Here is a 22,440-nt window from a genome sequence, read left to right as displayed (position 1 = left end):
TCACAAGAAGTATCAAGAATTCTTCTAATTATGCTATGTACATTTTCTTTTCTTTCTTATTTTATTTTTTGAGAGCGAAGGGTTCACTTTGTCAAACCACACTGTTCCTGCCCCTGCTAGTGGGTTATGGGATTACAGACTTGAGACACCACCATACCTGGCAATACTATTTTTATAAAGTATAGATGATAACTGAAAACTGAAATTAGTTAACGGAGCATAAATATCTTTTGTTGTTTTGAAAAGGACAAAACGAAAATGATATAAAATAACTTTTTATTTACATAATTTTTATCAACAGAACATAACTGCTTTCTTTAGAACAAGAAAATTTACAAATGACAGATATTGTTTCTTTTATCAAAAACTCCTTCAAGCAAGGCAGTATACATGGTCACCTGCATTTAGAATATGGTGGTAAACAGTGGATGTTCATTTTTTTTATCTATGCCTTAATCATTTATCAGCAATTAGACTTTTAAACCATGACTGGCCACCTGCTTAGATGTTAAGTGTTCAGGAGGAAAAAAGTCAGATTTATAACAAATTCCTGGAAGCATGTTTACACCACCAGGGATCTTTCTGCCTTAAAGCTAAGTACACTGATTGTGTTTCTCTTCCCAACATCTGTTTTGAGGCTGTAACAGCTGGACAATTTGTGACTGACTTGATTCTCTATACAACGAACGCCCTTGTACTATTTATACAATAAATTACATCTTCCATAAAATCAGTTTTACAGACGAACAAGAGACAGATGTTAAAAAAATAAATATTATACAGGGATAAATAATAGTTTAGTTGCGGTGATCTAACCCAAGTAACATTAAGAAAAAAAAAAAAACCTTTACAAAACAGAAACTTTTAAATTTACAAACGGCATTGAAATAGCACTGTGAATTAACCCATGATTTTGTGACATTAGTCACATGAGAATTTCCATCTAATTTATAGATCTTCCTTTATAATCAAGATGTTAAATCATACATTTTACCCTAAGACACAGAATGAGAAATATGCTCACGGTAGGTTTCAATGGACTAGCTTCACTCTAGACTCACTGAGCCCTACTAGCCTTTCCCGCTTAGGCTAGAAAGCCAAAGTGAAAACTTTCTTTTTCACTTAACTTGAAAAGTGGTCATCATTTTATCAATATATAAAGATGAAACTTAGCTAGATGTGAAAATACTTTTCCAATTGAAGTACTGATCATTTCATAATCCACTCAACACAGTTTTCTAAATCATAGGCACATTTTACAACGTCTATGACAAATAACTCCTAAGCAGAGACATCAGCACCTTCAGGACGCTCAGCTGGCAGCGCTCTTGTGGGAAGCCGTGGCTCTACTCCAGCACGGCATTAAGATGCACATGGTGCTGCACTCCTGTAACCCAGCTCTGGGAGTGGAGACTGGAGGACCACACTGAACAACACCATCATCTACAGTCCAGGGCTAGTCTGGGACACACAACCCTGTTTATAGCGGGAGAGGGGAGCTCGGAGCTATAGCCGAAGACATGTCGCCGAAGTAATAGCCCAGGCACGTTCCTGCTCCTCCTGAACCAGCAGGGCCACACAGCTGCCACTAGGACCCCTTGGTCTACAGTTTCTAACTACTGAGTTAATGTACTGAGCTATGAGATTTTTCTAATAAAAATCAATAAATTTGGTCTTTCAGATTAATTTGAAACAAGGAAAATCTGTTAAGAGAATTAAGACACTTATATAAATCACTAAGTCTCAAAATTAAAAAAAAAAACCTAAGTTCATAATGATGACGATCACGGCTTTGCAAAGTTTTCCTGTCGTATTTTCTGCTTTAGCAGAAGAATCATGTTCTGTGGTTAAAAGCCTACACATCCTGCAAGCAGAATTTAGTAGGGGAAAAATCTATCACTGTTTTCTTCTTTTTTTTTTTAAGGTGTGTGTGTGTGTGTAGAAGATTGTTTTATACAACATGTTTCTTAACATTAAGTTTTTTTCTTCCAACAAAAATCCTGAGATAATAGAAGAAATAAGAAAAGCAAAAAAAAATTCACAGTATAAATTCAATGTACTAAATAAAGTATGAGAAAAGTATTCAAAATACAGACACCACCTAAACATTTTTAATTATGACATTTTAAAATAGCTTTAAAAGTAAAGAGGAAAAGGAGACAAATTATTTGTTAATGCCTTCTTTGCCCACATCTGATAAGTGAAAATAATTAAATCGGGATATGCTTTTAAATAAAAAAATTTAAAAATAAATAATCTCTTTGATGTTCAATCTTTATAAATAGCAAGTTTAAATACTAGATCTTCAATTAGAACTAATGTTACATCACCATGAATTAGAAAAATACACATTTTTCAGTCAAATAGCTAATAATAGAAAAGTTTTACCTTTACCATACCAAAGTGGAGTTTCACAACTTGCTTTCATATACTTATAGGCAAATAAACAGACCTTCATCACCCTCCAAAACAAAAAGGAAAAAAAACCATACACACACACCAACTGAAACAAAACCACATTTACAGAAGACAGTCACTAATGTTAAATACAATCAAGCTCCAAGTATGTCAGCGCTATGATTTATACAGACGCGTATCCACGCAGTCCACAAGTCCAGCTGTGCTCAGCACAGGGCGAGTCAAATGTAAACAAGTTAAAATGTCTGTCAGAGAGAGCAGTCTTAATTGCTTGGTATTTCAGAATGAAATGGTTTCCACTGATTATAAAAGCTTTAAATTAAGCTTAATAAATATTCGAAATTGACCTAAATAAAAACAGGCAGTGGTGCTTTTCTCAACACTGTTTTGCTGACATCGGTGACTCTGGAAATTTCACACTTATTACAAAAATAGAAAGAAAGGAAGAAAGGAAGATCCCAGAAGAGGGCTTTATTCTGTTTCATCCACTTCAATGAAGATGTCATTGAAGACGAACTCCGAGACTGTGGTGGCCTCCTCCTCACATGCCTGTTTTGGCCCACTTTTACATTTCTCTTTTAGCGATGGCTGATCAGAAGAAACCTAGGAAGAGAGGAGAACTAAATGTAATACAGTGTGTATACACTGCCAGTGAGGACTGCATCTGTAGAGCAGTGGTACAGTGAATGCCTGCCTAGCTGGTCTGAAGCCCTGGGCTCAATCCCTAGCCCATCTTCCAGAGGACCCAGGTTCAATTCCCAGCACCCACCTGGCAGTTCACAATTGCCTGTAACTCCAGTTCCTCATACAGACATACATGCAGGCAAAAATCATGAATGCACATGAAATAAAAAAAAAAAAACTAAAAAATGTCTGCCTGGTAAAAGCAAAAATAAACAAAATAAAAACATACATGGCATATAGAAAAAACTACAGCCTTTATCACCAAATACACCCTTCTCTTACTATTCTTAACATCTCTATAAATCTTAAATGAGACAAGTCAAATACCTAGAAAACAGTATGAATGACTCACATAGAAGTTAAAACTCACACAGTAAGACTATCTGCTCATAAAGGCTAAGGAGAATGACCTGGCATGGTGGTACACTTCTATAATCTTAAATCCTGGGATTCTAGCTAAAAGCCATATTGGGCTACAAACCAAGATCATGACCTCAATCCAAAAAACAAAGGTGTGTGTACAAGGTGGGGGCAGAGAGTACATTGGAAGTGTACAACTGATAGCATGGTAACAGGCGTGGTCCCTATAGAGACAGAGCAGGTAGTATCTATCAAAAGAACAACCGTTTATCATTCCTTTTGGCAAAGCATTTACAACTGTGTCTCTTAATAGAACAGGTATTTGTAGAACTCACTGGATAGCCGTACTCTACACTGTTCTACCACTATCTATTAGGGTTACAGATGAACAGAATTTACTTATAGGACAGCAATTACCGTGCTGTTTGACATGGAACATAATTAGGAACATCCTAAATGCCTAATAAAAAATTGGTATTACTAAGTAGTACAACCCAATAATGAAAAGCCATACAGTCATTACAGACAGGCCAGCGTGTGGTGGCACAAGCATGTAATTCCCACACTCAGAAGACTTAATCAAGAGCTTCATTAAGCTTCATTCTTGAGATTTTTGTCTCAAAAAAGAAAAGAAAAAAGAAAGGAAGGAAGAAAACAAAACAAAAACATCAACAATAAGGATACTTTCAGACATTTACCACTAAAAAATAAAAATGTTTATATGTATACAAACATGAAGTGTTCACATCACCTCTGCTCACAAAAGTAAGAAACTTAAAACAACTAGATGTCTTTCTATAGAGAAGGACATTTAAAGGGAAAAAAAAAAAAGACTGAGTCTTTAATCCCAGCAGGCAGACAGATCTCTGAGTTCAAAGATAGCTTGGTCTACAGAGTGAGTTCCAGGCTAATGTTAAAAACCTCATTCAAATAAAAACAGAAGAACAAAAACACACTGTAATACATTCACACCACACCACTATTTTGCAACAAAAAGTAACAAGCTACTGATTCAGAGATAGACAGAAACAGCATAATCTCCAGGTAAGCCAGAAAAATCAACAAATTACTAATATACAAAACTATCTGAATGGATATTTAGGAAGCTCTGTTGGTGAGGGAACCTAATCTGAAATGTGTAATACAATGTATGCAACATTTCTGAGATGACAGACTCAATGAACAGACGGTTAAGGGAGTGGAGGAGGAAGCAGGCCCGTATGCATCGATGGACAACACAAGGGGCTTGGCAGCTGCTCTGGACTGTCACTGGGCCACTGCCAGAGTTGGAACAGCATTTTGCAAAATGTTGTTAGCACTGAGGAAAACTGGGGGAAAGGCGAATGTATTTATTTATTTATTTATTTATTCATTCATTCATTCATTCATTCATTCATTCATTCATTCATTTATTGTGGTATGTCTCACAAATGGAAACTGTGAGAAAGGGAGTGAGACTGAAAGCTGCACTGTATTTAACGAAGGTCTAAGACATACGGGGGTTCTGTTATTGTTTCTATTTAGACAAATGCTCACTGGTAGTATGTTCCTAGAGCGCATGAAGCCCCAAGTTAAATCCTCAGCACTGTAGGGGGCTGGCTGGTCCCTGCCCTTAGACAGCTGCAGAATGCACAGAAATGGCATACACATTCTACAATTATGCTTCTTTGAATTTTTATGTGCCAGAACATTCCTCCTAAGACAAATAAAACTACAAATAGTACTTCATTTTGCTTCTATAGGTCAGCAGAGTCTTTGATTTGAAGGAATGACAATTAAGTATACCATCGATGGCTTGTTCAATAGCTTACACTAAATTAGCTGCATTTTCGTAGTAAATGGAAGTTATACTGAAATAATTTCTGACCTGCAACTGAAAATAAATTGCTACATTTTCCCTAGTTGAGATGACATATAGAATACAACAGCTCTCACATACCTGAGCTGCTGACTTTCCAGTATCATCAGACTGAGGATCAGTAATACTTGGAGATGGGAGGGGATCAGAAGAAGATTGTTCACTTTTTTTCTGGCTTGTATTAAGTAGATTAGGTTTTTTCAAATTTCGTCGTAATGCAGGTATATGAGGCTTTAGGCGCTTCTTACTATGGGTTTGAGTCGCTTCATCAGAGTCCAAACTATTTTTTGGACATATTAAAGACAAAAATCCCAAAGGTCTTCTGCCAGGTCTAGAAATGAAAATACAGAGATATTCAACAAGTATGTACAAAAACACTCTCTCTCTCTCTCTCTCTCTCTCTCTCTCTCTCTCTCTCTCTCTCTCTCTCATAGAAGGTCTCTCTATCTATGCAGTCAGGATGTTCCGGACTCAGCCTCCGAGTCCTGTGATGCTACACGCATGTGTTAGCACACTCAGCGAAGCACACTCCTATGTAATGGTGCACAGCACTCAGAAGGCAGAGGCAGAGTGAGTTCCAGGACAGCCAGGGCTACACAGAGACCCTGTCTCAAAAAAAACAAAAACAAACAAAAAGAACTAAAACAAAGAAAAGACACGGTCTTAGTGTAACTTTATTTGCATTAATGCTAAAGAGGTGTACTGTACTGAGTACTAATGACACTGTGCTATGATGTCTATCTACAACAAGGGCAAGGCTGCCCAAGCTTTAGTGCATACGGGTCACCTGGGGCGCTATTACAAATCGAACTCAGAACTTGAAACAAGTGCAGCCCGATCAAATGACGTCTACAGTGCAAAAGCACTCTGACTGTAAGTTTTAGGGTATGCAGTGTCTACAGTGCAAAAGCACTCTGACTGTAAGTTTTAGGGTATGCAGTGTCTACAGTGCAAAAGCACTCTGACTGTAAGTTTTAGGGTGTGCAGTGTTCACGGCACAGCCTCTCTGTGCTGCAAACGAAGTAGGACAGCTGCGGTAGAAACCACATGGCCCTGCAGCCTAAGTAGATCCTGTAGGAGCTTTTCTGATAAAAGTTTATTACTCTGCCCTCCCTTTTGCTTCTCAACTTGTTTTAAACCTGGTAGTACTTTCTTACTATTTTCTAATTTCAGTAAACCCTAAAGGTTAGAAAAGATATTAATGAGTTCTACTTTCTGCATTTAAAGATAATAACAAAAATAGTAATAGATGAAAAAGCCCTTTTTGAACAGGGTCTCTTTTTCTGTTCGTTTTTGAGACAGGGTTTCTGTGTAGCTTTGGAACCTGTTCTGGAACTTGTTCTATAGACCAGGCTGTCCTTGAACTTATATAGATCTGCTTGCCTCTGCCCCCTCCGCCCCCAAATGCTGGGATGAAAAGTGTAAGTGACCACTGCCTGGCTAAATAGGATTTCTTTATGAAGCCCTAGACTAGGCTGGCCTCAACTCAAAAATCCTTTTGAGTTGTCTCCCCAAGATGCCTTTGCTGTCCCCCCAAGTGCTGGAATTAAAGAAGTTAGCTACCACAGCCCAGCTTGACATAGCCTTTTAAAGACATTCATGTCTTCTCCCCTTAGTGGAAGCTAGTGCCTGTTGTCTTCCACTTACCAGGTTAAAGCCTGTTATTACCAATTACCCTAAAGAAACAAGGTGGTAGCAGTAGGTATGACCCTACAGAAAACCAATACTACAAGCCTAAGGGGAAAAAATGACATAGTATTTGGAAATTGAATAAAACAACTTCCAGAGCAACTGGACACCAACTCTATGTTGCCTCATAGACATATAACTGATAGAGGCTACATCTATAAAAGTACTAGGCTCTGGGTTTCATCTCTGTTATGCATGTCACATACTCACCTGGGGACAGAAAGTCACTAAAGAATTTGTAACAATACCTGGTCAGAGGAGGTTTTGAGGATGACGTCATGCTATCCCTTTGTTCTGAACTGGAAACAGGACCAGTCTTCTCTTCTTTATCAGACACCATCTCATCCTGAGGCAACTGAGTCATGGTCTTTTCCACACAGGAATCTTTTATTTCATCAGGAGATCTCGATCCTACATTCTGAGAAGTTGGTTCACTGTATTCCTTTTGAGGTTTAGGAGCTGTATGTGTGCTCTCTGAAGTAGGGAAAATGCCTTGTCCCATGCAAGACTCTTCTTCAAAGACAGAAAAAAAAAAGAGAGGAGAGAGAAAGAGAGCATATTGAATTATTTTAAAAGTCAATTAAATAGGAGTATCTGAGGTATTCATGGTGTTCTATAAACCTAGCTCAGCAAAAACAATCTGTATTATATCAGTGGAGTAGACTACAAGGAATTACCAGTTGAAGTAGGGCATGCTGGTTTAAGCCTGTAATCCCAGCACTCAAAAGGCTAATATAAAAAGACTGTTGCGTTCGAGGCCAGCCTGGTCTACAAGAGCTAGTTCCAGGACAGGAACCAAAAGCTATGGAGAAACCCTGTCTCGAAAATTTAAAAAAAGAAAAAAAAGACTGTTGCATAAGTTTTAGGCCAGCCTGGGATATACAGGGAGTTCTAGGCCAGCCTGTCCTATAGAGTGAGACCCTATATTAAAAAAAGAAAAGAAAAATGATTTGGGGAACTGGAGGCTGCCAAAACAGTAGACCAACAACAGTCTATGTGTTACACCAGAATTGACAAGTCAGGAAAAGAAAGTATGGAATACCCCAAGGAGAAAACAAGCGAGGGCACGAGCAAGCAAAAAAGAGAACATAGGACAGCTGGAAAGCATGCAATAATAGAAAGACTAAGCAACAAAAACAAGGAACCAAGGCCAACACTTAGGAGGCAGAGGCCCATCTCTGTGAAGTCAGCCAACCTACTGAACACAGTGAGTTCCAGGCCAACCAGGGCTACATCTTGTATCTCTGGGTGTGGTTATACATGCCCAGAATCCCAGCAGGTGGGAGGCGAAGGCAAAAAGACTGCCAGAAGTTCAAGAACAGCTAAGAATAGACAATGAAATACTGTCTTAAAAAACAAAACAAATAGAACCCAGAATTATCTGTCCCACCAATGTGCAAATTGGCAAACTGCAACACAAAAACCATTAAAAGGCAAGTCAGCACCAGAACTAGGAAAATGCAGGACGAAGAACTCAAGTCTACTAGTAAAAATGATCAATGATTTCAAAGACACAAACATGTAAATAAATAAAGTAATCAATTCAGGACCCAGAGAAGACTTAGCAACATGGATGTAACCAGATTTTGAGAGATGAGAATAGAGGTAGGGGAGAGCAGGGACAGGCAAAGAATAGAACACAAATAAAAGTGTTGAAAATCACAAAGTGAATCAAATTAAAACCATAGTGAGAAAGCATTAACAATAGACCAGAACAGCTCTCTCCCAAAGATAATAACAAAATATAACATAGAACTGTAGTAACAGAAATAGCATGTATGTATGTAGATATAAATATGTAATTCAGTAGAATAAAGGAAAAGTAATAAATATGCAACTACAGCCACCTGATTTTTTTTTTTTTTTTTTTTGGTTTTTCGAGACAGGGTTTCTCTGTGGTTTTGGAGCCTGTCCTGGAACTAGCTCTTGTAGACCAGGCTGGTCTCGAACTCACAAAGATCCGCCTGCCTCTGCCTCCCGAGTGCTGGGATTAAAGGCGTGCGCCACCACTGCCCGGCCAGCCACCTGATTTTCAACAAAGGAACTAAGACAATGAAGAAAAGAGAGCCTAGTCTCTTCAATGAAGTGCTGAGAAACTTCACTGTGCATGCTGGTTACTCTCATTCAGAATGAAGCTAATTAGCTATCTCTTCTGTATAAAACTCAATTTAAGGGCTGGAGAGATGGCTCAGAGGTTAAGAGCACTGACTCTTCTTCCAGAGGTCCTGAGTTCAATTCCCAGAAACCACATGGTGGCTCACAACCATCTGTAATGAGATCTGGTGCCCTCTTCTGAAATGCAAGCATACACGGAAGAAATGTAGCATACATAATAAATAAATCTAAAAAAAAAAACAACTCAATTTATGCTTTTTTTTTTTTTTTTTTGATTTTCGAGACAGGGTTTCTCTGTAGCTTTGGTTCCTGTCCTGGAACTAGCTCTTGTAGACCAGGCTGGCCTCGAACACCCAGAGATCTGCCTGCCTCTGCCTCCTGAGTGCTGGGATTAAAGGCGTGTGCCACCACCGCCCGGCTTAAACAACTCAATTTAAAATATATCAAAGACCTTACTATAAATCTGAAATACCGGGAGTGTAATGTAAAAAAAACACTTCAGAAATCAAGCATAGATGAGGGATTTTGAAATGATATTATTCCTCTTCAAATTTAGTGTATCTGAGGTTTGTTAGATACCTATTTTTACACAAGGTATGGCTCTTAAAAAACTTTTAAAAAATTATTGGTAGTGCAATATTAGAGAGTAAGTTTCAAAAGAGAGAGTCAGTGGTTTGAGATATTAGATAAAAATGAGTGAGGATTTATTTCAAGCTCAAGATGCATCAGAAATAATCAGTGGTACTTAGCAAAAATAAAGTCATATTTAAATTGATCTCACCTGTTTTCTCAAAAACATTGAATTCCTTTGAACATACCTGTTCAAGAAAATATACAAAGTTTTAGAACTCAACTTATTAAGTAAAATTAAGATTCTATCCCCTCCATCATGCTATAATGAAAGCTCTTGAGTCAGAATTATACCACCAATTAAACATTTGCAAAAACGGTGCATTGCTGATATTAAACTGCTCTAGAGCACAGTAGAAAAATAAAAGTTGTCAAATGTCTTTTATCTCAGGCATAATAATATTGATACCAACTGCCAAATCTTGAGAGAGAGAGGATATCAAATGAAATAACTTTCCATGTTTCATGAGTATCCAAGTCATGGTCGCACACAAGCTAAGCAAGGCACTACCACTGAGGTGCATCTCTGGCCCTTCAACTCAAACACCTTTAAAAAGCCAATTAACAAAATACTACATCATGGTCAATTAGTAGTCCATTTCAGAAATGTAAAAATGAATCAATATGATAAAAGTCTACTTCATAACTTTACAAAGTTATATAATTCAAAAGAAGAAAATTATCCTCATTCACAGAGCTATTCATACTTTAGGGGGAAAGTAAAAAAAGACTAAGGGTTTTGCAATGCTGCCCAGGCTGATTTCAAATTCCTGGATTCAAGCACACAAAGTGTACACTATGGCTACTTTGGGCTAGAACAGTGCAGGAGAAAGTTGGCTGTGGCAGTGCTTATCTAGAATCCCAACCTGGAAGGCAGAGGCAAAGTAATTCTGAATTGAGTCCAGCCTCAAAATAAAAGAAAAAGACAGAGAGAAACTTTGTATATACAATATTTTATTGTTAAAACAAAATTTATAAAATAAAAGCTTATAAAATATATTGACAAATAAGGCTAGCAGGCATTTTTCTTTTTTTTTTTTTAAATCTTATTATTCTTATGTATCTTAATGTCTTGTCTGCATGTGTGTCTCTGCACAATGTGAGGTCAGTAGAGGGATCGGAGCCATTGGGACAGGAGTCACAGAGTAGTGAACCGCCATGTGGGTGCTGGGAATCAAATCCAGGTCCTCTGCTAGAGCAACAGTGCTTTTTAACTGATGAGCCAAGTCTTCAGCCCCATACATATTTTCTTAATATATTAATAGCATTGTGTATTTTTCATTTGCATTTTACAATTTTAAGTCAATGGAGAGGAGTAATGGGTGGTCAAAAGACAATCTCTGGTGTTATTATCCTCAGGAATATTAATCACCCCTTTGAAGACAAGTCACTCATCGCCCTGGTGCTTACCAATAAGCCTAGACTGGGAATTTCTTCAGGCTGCGGCTCTTGTTGCAGTTGCTGACTAGGATAGCTGTAGCTTAAAAGGCAGCAACCACTAAACAAGAGGACAACATCAATCTACCTCAAGACCCAGCAACACAATTTTTGGGCATATACCCAAAGGAGGCACAAGCACAACACAAGAATATTTGCTCAACGAGGTTCATAGCAGTTTTATTGTAATAGCCAACCAGAACCTGGAAACAACCTAGATGCTCATCGGTCAAAGAGCAGATAAAGAAAATGTAGTTCATTTACACAATAGCGCACTATTCAGCAGTAATAAGAAAAAAAAGACATCTTGAAATTTGCAGGCAAATGGATAGAACTAGAAAAAAAACTATTCTGAATAGTTAACCCAGACCCAGAAAGACAAACATTACTGTACTTACTCATAAGTGGATATCAAACATAAAGCAAAGGATAACCAGTTTGTAGTCCACAACTCCAGAGAAGCTAGAACCCTCTTCCACAAAGAGATGGAAGCAGATGCAGAGATCCACAACTAACCACTGGGCTGAGCTACCAGAGTACCACTGAAGAAAAGAAGGAGTGTCAAGACCACAGTGGGGAAATCACAGAAGCAGCTGATCCGAGCTAGTGGGAGCTCACTGACAACTGGGGTACCTACTTAGGACCAAACTAAGCCCCCTGAAAGCAGGCGACAATGGTGTGGCTTGGGCAGTATGTGGAGTCACTGGCAGTGGGACCAGGACCTAACCCTAATGCATGAAGTGACTTTGTGGAGCCCATTCTCTATGGAGAGATACCTTGTCAGCCTAGGAGGGAGGGGAGGAGCACTTGATCCTGCCTCAGTAAGGAGTGGATGGATGGGGTGGGGAGAATGGGAAGAGAGGAGAGGGGGGAACTAGGAGTGGTATGTAAATAAGTAAATAAATAAATAAGAATATAGAAGCTGTTTCACAACAAAAGAAACAGAAATAAGTAATTCTTAAGCACATGGAAAGATGCTTAATTTTACCAATAAACACGAAAAATTAAGAATATGGAATACAAAACTTTCCTATCAGATTAAGTAACAGTGATACTTTGTCTACTACCAACAACTGTTGTCCTTCAACTTTTTTTTTGGAGAACATATTTTAAATTGACTTCTCACAGTAAAGTAACTAATTATGAATATCAGAAACATAACAAAAACAAAAGGGTACTAGGAAACTAACAGTGAATAGGGACTGCATCTCTGAGGTCTGACTGGACTCCCTGAGGTAGCAATGACTGAGCTAAATCAGTGATGTTTCCTAAGGAAATGCTCCATACAGATGGGACAACCAACGAAATGTATCAGGATGTGAAGGATTACAGAGCAGTTGAGGAACTGAAAGTCAATGTAATGTGGCTAGCAAGTGAGATCGAGACTAGTACAGAATGCCACCAGACAGCGGAACACATAGGGCTCAGAAGACAGACAGGAACACATAGGGCTCAGAAGACAGACAGGAACACATAGGGCTCAGAAGACAGACAGGAACATATAGGGCTCAGAAGACAGACAGGAACACATAGGGCTCAGAAGACAGACAGGAACATATAGGGCTCAGAAGACAGACAGGAACACATAGGGCTCAGAAGAGAGAACGGAACATATAGAGCTCAGAAGACAGACAGGAACATATAGGGCTCAGAAGACAGACAGGAACACATAGGGCTCAGAAGAGAGAACGGAACATATAGAGCTCAGAAGACAGAACGGAACATATAGGGCTCAGAAGACAGAATGGAACACATAGGGCTCAGAAGAGAGAACGGAACATATAGGGCTCAGAAGACAGACAGGAACACATAGGGCTCAGAAGACAGACAGGAACATATAGGGCTCAGAAGACAGACAGGAACACATAGGGCTCAGAAGACAGACAGGAACACATAGGGCTCAGAAGAGAGAACGGAACATATAGAGCTCAGAAGACAGACAGGAACACATAGGGCTCAGAAGACAGAATGGAACATATAGGGCTCAGAAGACAGACAGGAACATATAGGGCTCAGAAGACAGAACGGAACATATAGGGCTCAGAAGACAGAACGGAACATATAGAGCTCAGAAGACAGAATGGAACATATAGAGCTCAGAAGACAGAACGGAACATATAGGGCTCAGAAGACAGAACGGAACATATAGGGCTCAGAAGACAGAACGGAACATATAGGGCTCAGAAGATCTGGTTGTATTCCCGAGAGCAAAGGAAAGGTTAACACATGATGAAGAAAATATTACTATTGCCGGGCGGTGGTGGTGCACGCCTTTAATCCCAGCACTCAGGAGGCAGAGGCAGGAGGATCTCTGTGAGTTCGAGACCAGCCTGGTCTACAAGAGCTAGTTCCAGGACAGGCTCCAAAGCCACAGAGAAACCCTGTCTCGAAAAAAAAAAATTACTATTATTTTTCATGCATCAGAAAACTCTGAATCCAGAGTATGAAGTTGTTACTCTACTGCCCACTGTTACTAAGTGGGTGGCAGAGTGAAGATCCTGATTGACATGAAATTATTGGCCTTATTTTCAGTCATTGTAAGTTTCCTGATTAATGTTCATCAATTATTTTTTGAACTGGTTAAAAATGGTCACCCCAAACTACCTTCAGCTGGAATACTAATGATGAGAAGTATCAGAAATATTTTTTCATCTGTTCGTCAGTCCGTCCATATGTGTGCACACGTGTGAGCATGCGTGTGTGTGTGTGTGTGTGTGTGTGTGTGTGTGTGTGTGTGCATGCGCGCGCGTGTGTGTGTGTACATACGTACATATGTGTAAAAGTTCTGGGATAGATGTGAAGAATAAACAGATTCTTGACAATATAGCCAAGGCACTTGCTTAATAATCTCACCTCAGAGGCACACTCTTGACCATCAACTCCCGGAGAAATTGAGGACTTTTTGGCAGGAGGTACAAGAATGTTTTCATCAGGACTGCAGTGAATTCTCTTCCTAGATATAAGATCCACCTTAGGAGGAGGCTTTTCAGAATCACCACTTCCAGAAGGAGACAAGCATATGGCATCTTGAACAACTGAAGTTGTTTGTAAACTCTCACTGCACAAAAAACAACACATAAAAAAACCAATGAATCAGAAGCTACTTTATGAAGTAACTATTGCAATGAGAGTCCTGAGGATCAGAAATACAAGCTAGTAAACAATGGTCCCAGCAGCAAAAATAGCAGTTCGGGATGCACTCATACCTAAAGGCTCACACAATTCAACAATACTGAATTAAATCTAAGGAATATATATAATGTGAATGCCACAGTACTAAATTTTAAAAAGCAAAGAACATTGACACGGAAAGAAAAATATAGGCCCCAATATGTTACAGTATCTTCCCATATACAACTCTCAACAATATAGATCAGTCAATCAATCAGACAGACAAAATACCTACTCACAAATACATAAAGTTTCAGTAAGATCAAATAGATTTATACACAGCGCCATTTAACAAAACACCCACACAGAAGTTTGATTAAAGAAATCACAAATGCAAATAAAAATCCTTCTACTCAAAGGATATGAGAAATGCCCGGTCAGCAAGCGCTGCTATGAGAATGAGAACCTGAGTTCAGACCTTCAGACCCACATGAAAGCCAGGGCAGCACTGTGTGCCTGGGACCTCACAGACTGACTGACTGACAGGGGAAGGGGCAGTGAGAGATCGGCTAGCCAGTCTAACTAAAACAGGGAGACGCCTGTCTGAAGAAAAATACGGAGTAAGGGATGAGAAATGGCTCAGCAGTTAAGAGTTCTTATTTCTTGGCTGGGTGTAATGGTAAGCTCCTTTAATCCTAGCACTCAGGAGGCAGAAGCAAGTGGATCTCTGCTGAGTTTGAGGTCAGCTGATCTACATAAAGAGTTCTGGGACAGCAGGGGCTACATAGATTCTGTCTAAAAAACAAAAACAAAACAACAACAAAAAAAGGGAAGAGGAGAAGGAGGAGAAAGAAGAGCTGGGCAGTGGTGGCACACACCTTTAAGCCCAGTACTCAGGAAGCAAAGTAACTCAGGAGGATCTCTGAGTTTGAGGCCAGACTGGTCTACAAAGTGACTTTCAGGACAGCCAGGGCTATTTCGCAGAGAAACCCTGTCTCGAAAAACCAAAAACTAAAAGATAAAGAAGAAAGAGGACCTGTTCTTGAAGACCCAGATTTAGTTTCCAGCGGCCACATGGCAGTTGACAACCATCTGTAACACCAGATCCCACACAGAAAAGCTGTGCTAAGTAGGAAGTTTATAGCTAAGACAGCTACACTAACATTGGAAAGACAAATGAGGCTGGGGCGAAAGCAGGACTGGTAGAGAAGTTGCCGTAAAAACATGAGGTCTGTGTCCAGAACACACATTAACAAAAGCTGGGCATGGTGACATGCCACGTGTTCCACAGTCAGGGAGGTGGACACAGGCTGACCTCTGCAGCTTCTTAACAAGCCAGACTGGCCCATCTAGTGAGGTCCAGGCCACTAACAGACTGTCTCAAAACCAAGGTGGCATCCAAAGCTGTATTCTGGCCTCCATGCACACAGGCTACACACAAAAGAAAAACATCAAGATATAGTGAGCAATCAAAGCTTTAAAAAGGCAGTAACTGAATCCAAACTTGATAGATAGGAAGTTTAAGAAAATAGGAAGAAAGAATGAAATAAACTAGCCTTAGACAGACGGTTAACCTATTAAAACAGAGAACATTGCCCCCAAAATGGTGACAAGGGGATAGATATTACAGTACCATTGAAATAAAAAGGATCATTAATACTTTGAAAACCATAAGCCAATAAACTGGAAACTCGAAAATAAATTCATAAATGTCTGGTATTTATGACCAAAACTGAAACAAGAGTATATTGGAAAGGGGGAAAAAAACTAAACTGAGTAATAATCACTACAGAATTAAAATTGAAGTAGTAATAAAAAGTCACTCAATAAAGAGCTCAGAACCAGAAGAATTCACTACCAAATTTTACCACACTTAAAGAAAATCAACAAAACTCTTTCAAATTTACTCCATGAGTAAATTACTCAAATTGCCTTACAAAACCTGATGACAGAGTAAAAACAGCTATGGATCAACAACATTCTTGCTGAATACAATGTGGAAATCTTCAATTAAATATTTGTAGAAATAATTAAATAAGCATTCCTCCCTTGTAATTCCTCACATTCTCTTGAGGTCTTTCTCACTTTTCCTTAATCTATGTTTACTCAGATAAAAAAAAAAGAGTATCTTAAAAAGATCATATATCATATAGAGTTGATTTCATCCCAAAGAGTGAGGATGACTTAACATATACAAATCTATAGCTGAGCTTAAAATACAATCAAGAATAAACATCACATAATGATCTCAATAGATGAAGAATGAAGTCTCTGATAAAATTCAACATACCTCCATGTTAAAAACTCTTCAATAAGTATATATGGAAAGATGGTATTACAACACAATAAAGGCCATATGTGACAAATTCAGATAACAAATGGAACAAAAATGAAAGCATTTAATCTAAGATCAGAAATAAGCTAGAGATTTCCACTCTGATTAATATAATACTTGAAATTCTAGTTTTAACAATTAAAAGAGATGAAAAAGACAGAAAAAGGAAAGGAAGTCAAATTATTCCTAAGTGATTCTACACATAGAAAACCCTAAATATTCTACCCAAAGACTCTTAGAACAGGTAAATAAATGCAACAAGGCAGGATATAAAAATATACAAAAGTCAGCTGGGCGCTGGTGGCACATGCTTTTAATTCCAGCACTCAGGGGGCAGAGGTAGGCGGATCTCTGTGAGTTCGAGGCCAGCCTGGTCTACAAGAGCTAGTTCTAGGTCAGGCTCCAAAGCTACAGAGAAACCCTGTCTTGAAAAAACTAAAATCAAAACAAAAACAAAAAAACACAAAACAACAAAAAACAATATTTCTATATAATAATAATAATAAAAAACTCATTGAGAATGAAACCAGGAAAAGAATCCTATTCATAAGAGCCTTAAAAACAAAACAAAAATCCCACAGCAAGTAAAAGACTTTAGTGATTGAAATGACAAACACTGAAGAATTTGAAGACACTATGAGATGAAATGACCACCCAGGTTCATAGATCAGGGAAGTTAAAATTGCTACATCAGCTGAACTGGTTAAAGCAATTATCCTAGTTAGATTTTTGTCAACTTGACACAAGTCAGAGTCACCTGGAAAGTGGAACCTCAATGGAGACAATAACTCACAAACACTGGCCTGTAGGCAAGTCTGTGGAACATTTTCTTGATTAATGATTGATAATGGAGGGCCCGGGCCACAGGGATGGTACCAGCTCTGGGCCAGTGTCCCTGGAGAAAGCAAACCAAGCAAGCCAGTAAGCAGCATTCCTCCATGGCCTCCCCTTCTGTCCCTTCCTCCAGTTCTGACTTCCCTCAATGATGGACTATAATTTGGTTTTTTTAATTGATTTTTATTGAACTCTACATTTTTCTCTACTCCCCACCCTGTCTCTCCCTTACCCGGTTCAACCCTCCCCCAAGGTCCCCATGCTCCCAATTTACTCAGGAGATCTTGTCTTTTTCTATTTCCCATGTAGATTAGATCTATGTAAATCTCTCTTAGGGTCCTCATTGTTGTCTAAGTTCTCTGGGATTGTGGTTTATAGGCTAGTTTTCTTTGCTTTGTGTTTAAAAACCACCTATGAGTGAGTACATGTGATAATTATCTTTCTGTGTTTGGGTACCTCACTCAAAATAATATTTTCTAGCTCCATCCATTTTCCTACAAAACTCAAGATGTCATTATTTTTTTCTGCTGTGCAGTACTCCATTGTGTAAATGTACCACATTTTCAAAAATACGGAACACTTCATGGATTTGCGTGTCATTTGGAAGGTAAAAAAGAAACCCTTTCCTCGCTCCAAGCCGCTTTTGATCACACTGTTTAGTCACAGCAAGGTTTCTCTCCCTCCTGCTAGTTCCCAAATAACTACTCTGAGGCTTAATATTCATTACAAACTGTTTGTCCAATGGCTCAGGCTTATCACTAACTAGCTTTTACATCTTAAATTAACCCATTTCTATTAATCTATGTATTGCCACATTCTTGTGGCATTACCTCACATCTTACTTCTCTAGTAGCTGCTCGCATCTCCTAGACTCCGCCTTCTTTTTCCCCTGTATCTTTGTTTGGATTTCCAGTCTAACTAGATTCTGTTCTGCCATATGCCAAATCAGCCTCTTTATTAATCAATGGTAATAAAACATATTCACAGTATACAGAGGGGCATCCCACATCAAAAGTCAATGTAATTCTTTACAGAATATTAAAGGCATTCATTCTCCATAGAACTACAAAATACAATACAAAAATTCAGACAGAAGTAGAAAGTCTGAACAGCCAAAGCAATCCTGAGAAAATGAAGCAATGCATTAAGTATCAAAATACCTATTTCAAAATATATCAAAAGAACCACAGTAACAGAAACAGCAGGACAGTAGCATAAAAAAGAAATACAGGTCAAAAGAACAGAATAAATAAACAAACAAACAAACCCATATATCTATAGCTAATTCTTAGCACAGGTTCTACAGCTGTAGAATAGACAGCTTCTTAAATAAATAGTGCTGGGAAAACTTATGCCCACATATAGATTTAAAACTAGAATCACTGGGGCTGGAGAGATAGCTCTGCAGTTAAAAGCACTTGTTGCTCTTGCAGAAAATCCCGGTTCAGTCCTCAGCTTCCATACTGTAGTTCATAAACAACCACCTGATAACTCCCATTCCAGGGGATCAGTTGCCCTCTTTCCAGCCCCCAAGGGAATCAGATGCATATACATGGTACATATACATACATGCAAGCAAAATACTCATACATATACAATAAATCTAAGAACAAACCAAAATAAAAACTCTCAAAAATCAAACCAAACAAACAAAAAAACCTAGACACTTTGTCTCATCCTGCATGTGCGTGCACACACACAGAAACCTCCAAATGAATCAAAAATCTTAACCTCAGACTTGGAACCTTGAAAATATTAGAAACACAAGATAAACATCCTGCTCCAATAGCTTGGGAAGTAAAAAGTCAATGAACAAATGGAATTAAACCAAATTATAGAGCTTCTGAAAAGAAAGAGACAGAGTAGAAAGAACCTACAGAAATCAAAAAAGCAGGAAATTGTTTGCAGCTCTTTATCGCAATAAGATGAGTGCTGACTGAGAAGCCAAGGACAATGGCACTGGGTTTTGATTCTATTCCATGTACTGGCTTTGTGGGAACCTAGTCCGTTTGGATCCTCACCTTCCTAGACCTGGATGGAGGGGGAGGTCCTTGGACTTACCTCAGGGCAGGGAACCCTGACTGCTCTTTGGACTGGAGAGGGAGTAGGAGGGGGACGCAAATGGGAGGAAGTGAGGAGGTGAAAATTTGTAATAATAATAATAAAATAAAATAAATAAAAAAGGAAAAAAATTAAAAACATTTCAAAGCAAATTTAAAAAAAGATTAATACAAAAACATAAAAATAATTTTTTAAAACTAATTTGTGTGCTGGGGAAGACACAGTGTGCACAGCATATGTTCGAGTTCAGAGAACAACTTGTAAGAGTTCTTTCTCTCTTCCACCATGTGGATTCTGGGGCGCAAACTCAGGTCACGAGGCAAGTAAACAAGTGGCTTTACCTGCTGTGTTATCTTGCCAGTCCACACACAGAATTTTTTAAAAGGCAGTATGTATTATACACCTATAATCCCCGTACTCAGGAGGCTGAGGAAAAAGACTGAGAGCTAAGCAAAGCCAGGCTACAATGGCAGACCCATACAAATGCACATATGGACATGCTGGAACAAAACCCTTTCTTTATACAACCAATACACTAATTAAAACTAAATTAAAAATGGACAACTGATCTCAAATTCTCAAAAGCACAATTATTCAATAAACTTTTAAATAATGCAATATCAGTTATATCAAAATTCTACCTTATTCCAGTCTAAATAGCTAATATTAAACAAAACAAAACAAAAAGTAAAAATGCTGGCAATGATGTGAAAGAAGAAACCCTTGTATATCACTGAATATAAAATCAGAGCAGTCATTACAGAAAACAGGATGGAGGTTCCTCAAAAATCTGAAGATAGGCCTTCTCTTTCTATCCCCCTTCTGAAGAGATAACTATTGCCTTCCTCTCCCTCTCTCTCTCCCTGTCTCCCTGCACCAACTTCCTCAGGCTTGCGCACGTCTTTCTCTCTCTTAATAAACTCTTAAAGTGGGGGGGAAAATTATAAAGATAGGATCATCTACCTCATGATCCACATATACACAGAACTGAAGGAAATGAAGTCAGCACATAAAAGAAACACCCAGGCTTTTTGTGATACTATTAATGGCAGTCAAGTTATAGAAACTAAGGCATCAGACTAAGTGCCCATCAACAGATGAGTACATAGAGAAAATGTTTGGGAACATACCACACACACACACACACACACACACACACACACACCTTTTATTCAACTAAAAGGAAAACTGAAATTTATTACTAACAAGACAATGAACAGAACTAGAATATTGTGCTATGTGAAATAATCCATAAACAGAAAAACAATCACATTTTCTCTCATATGTAGACATTAAAAACAAACAAACAAAAAACCACAAACAAAGAATCTCACAAGAGCAGCAGGACTTTAGGGCACAAAAAGAGAGAGAGGAGCAGTCCAGAAAGTGGAAGAGGGTGGAACAGAGAACAGACAAGGTCCAAACACTACATGTATACATGGAAATGGCACAATGAGAGGCATTAACAAATTAATAGTTGTGATTTTATAAAAAGAAACGGCAGTGTATAGTTCACTTGTTCAATACTTGATTCATGATGTGCCTTTCCTTCTGGGAAAACAGTTTAGCTCTTTTGTTTTGTTGTTTTGTTTTGTTTTACCTGTGGTCACCTCTTTCTACTGTGTTTCCAGATTTGACCAATATAGGTGCTGGCAGTAGAGAGCTTGGCATTAACTGCATGGAGGCATCAGTAAATCCTTCTGTTGTATTAGTTGGGATTTCCACCAAAGTTAAAATGAATGCTTGTTCATCTTCTCCATCTTGCTCTGGATTAGCAAATAGATTCACTGTAAAGTTAAAAAACAGGAATGAAAAGCCAAACCAATAGGTAGACAAAAATCATTATTTCATCTCTAAAAAGAGTCTCATGACTTACAATGCCAAACCTAAATAAAAAAATTAAATACATCCTCCAACCCCCTACCCCAAAATTATAGACAGGATATTTTGTGGGAAGCATTTATAATTTTTAATAAAATGGGTAAACTTCACGCATATTTTATGACTGCCATTGCCAATGGCTTATTATTAAGTCTATATTGTGCTTTTCCATAGTTACATGAAAGCAAGATGTAGTGGAACACACCTTTAATGCTAGCACTGAGAGGAGGAGAGGCAGGAGTATTTCTGTGAGTTCGAGGCAAGCCTGGTCTACATAGCAAGCTCCAGGACTACACAGAGAAACCCTGTCCCCAAAAATAAATAAATAAATGAATAAATAAATAAATTTATACACAGTGCATTATCCATGATACTTGCTGGAAGCAGTCTTCATACCTGTTACGTCTTGAGGATTGATCATATTTTCTTGTTGGACTTCTAGAATATTAGATGGTACGCTCTGTCATTTAAAAGAAATTGAAAAGATACTGAGCTTGAGAAAATTTGACAATTTGACATATGGTAAAAAGACAGTATCTCCCAACTTAAAGGCTTATCTTAAACGTACAATTTTAAGTGTTTTTAAGACTTCTGGTTGTGTCAATGAACATCTGACTTACATAAGCTTTAAATATCCCAATTAAGTTGTCAGATGTGAGTATTCCATCATTTCTGAAGTGTCAGGGTGGAGGTCCATGTTCCCATTGCAGCAGACCCTTGAGTAGGTAACACTGCAATGGAGATAAACTACTTTCCTTGCCTCCACTGAGGTCCCTCCTGTTTTCCACAAACTACCAATATATGATTGCAATTCTCTAATGTTAAAAATCTCCAGGATTTCATTTTTGAAACCAACAATGCCAACAATCGACTCAAGTAAGTAAGGGTCGTCAATAGATACCAAAGACAGTGGGTAACAAGAGCTGGGTCTCACTAGACCAATCAATTTCTAACATAAAGGAGAAAAAAACAAACAAACCTTATAACCAAGAAATCTCACTGATAGCATCCTAGCCAAGTGATTAGA

At 38.4% G+C, this 22,440-nt stretch overlaps 1 protein-coding gene across 4 annotated transcripts in view; it reads right to left on the bottom strand.

Annotated features, from left to right (window-relative positions):
* Positions 1-257: 257 nt before the first annotated feature.
* The window catches only part of Bdp1 (BDP1 general transcription factor IIIB subunit), an 89,684-nt gene continuing 67,501 nt past the window's right edge, over positions 258-22,440 (bottom strand). For all 4 annotated transcript variants that reach the window (XM_075976222.1, XM_075976224.1, XM_075976223.1 and 1 more), the window contains exons 33-39: positions 21,810-21,873; positions 21,133-21,319; positions 14,045-14,249; positions 9,906-9,942; positions 7,258-7,522; positions 5,402-5,651; positions 258-3,021 (exon numbers count right to left, since the gene is read on the bottom strand). In XM_075976222.1, the coding sequence (XP_075832337.1) occupies positions 2,890-3,021; positions 5,402-5,651; positions 7,258-7,522; positions 9,906-9,942; positions 14,045-14,249; positions 21,133-21,319; positions 21,810-21,873 (1,140 nt within the window). In that variant the 3' untranslated portion in view covers positions 258-2,889. The remainder of the gene's footprint in view (positions 3,022-5,401; positions 5,652-7,257; positions 7,523-9,905; positions 9,943-14,044; positions 14,250-21,132; positions 21,320-21,809; positions 21,874-22,440) is intronic.

Source organism: Microtus pennsylvanicus, chromosome 6, assembly GCF_037038515.1.
Source record: "Microtus pennsylvanicus isolate mMicPen1 chromosome 6, mMicPen1.hap1, whole genome shotgun sequence".
In the NCBI taxonomy this organism is placed as follows: Eukaryota; Metazoa; Chordata; class Mammalia; order Rodentia; family Cricetidae; genus Microtus; species Microtus pennsylvanicus.
Note: the sequence above shows the minus strand (reverse complement) of the source record. Positions and strands in the feature narration are given on the sequence as shown.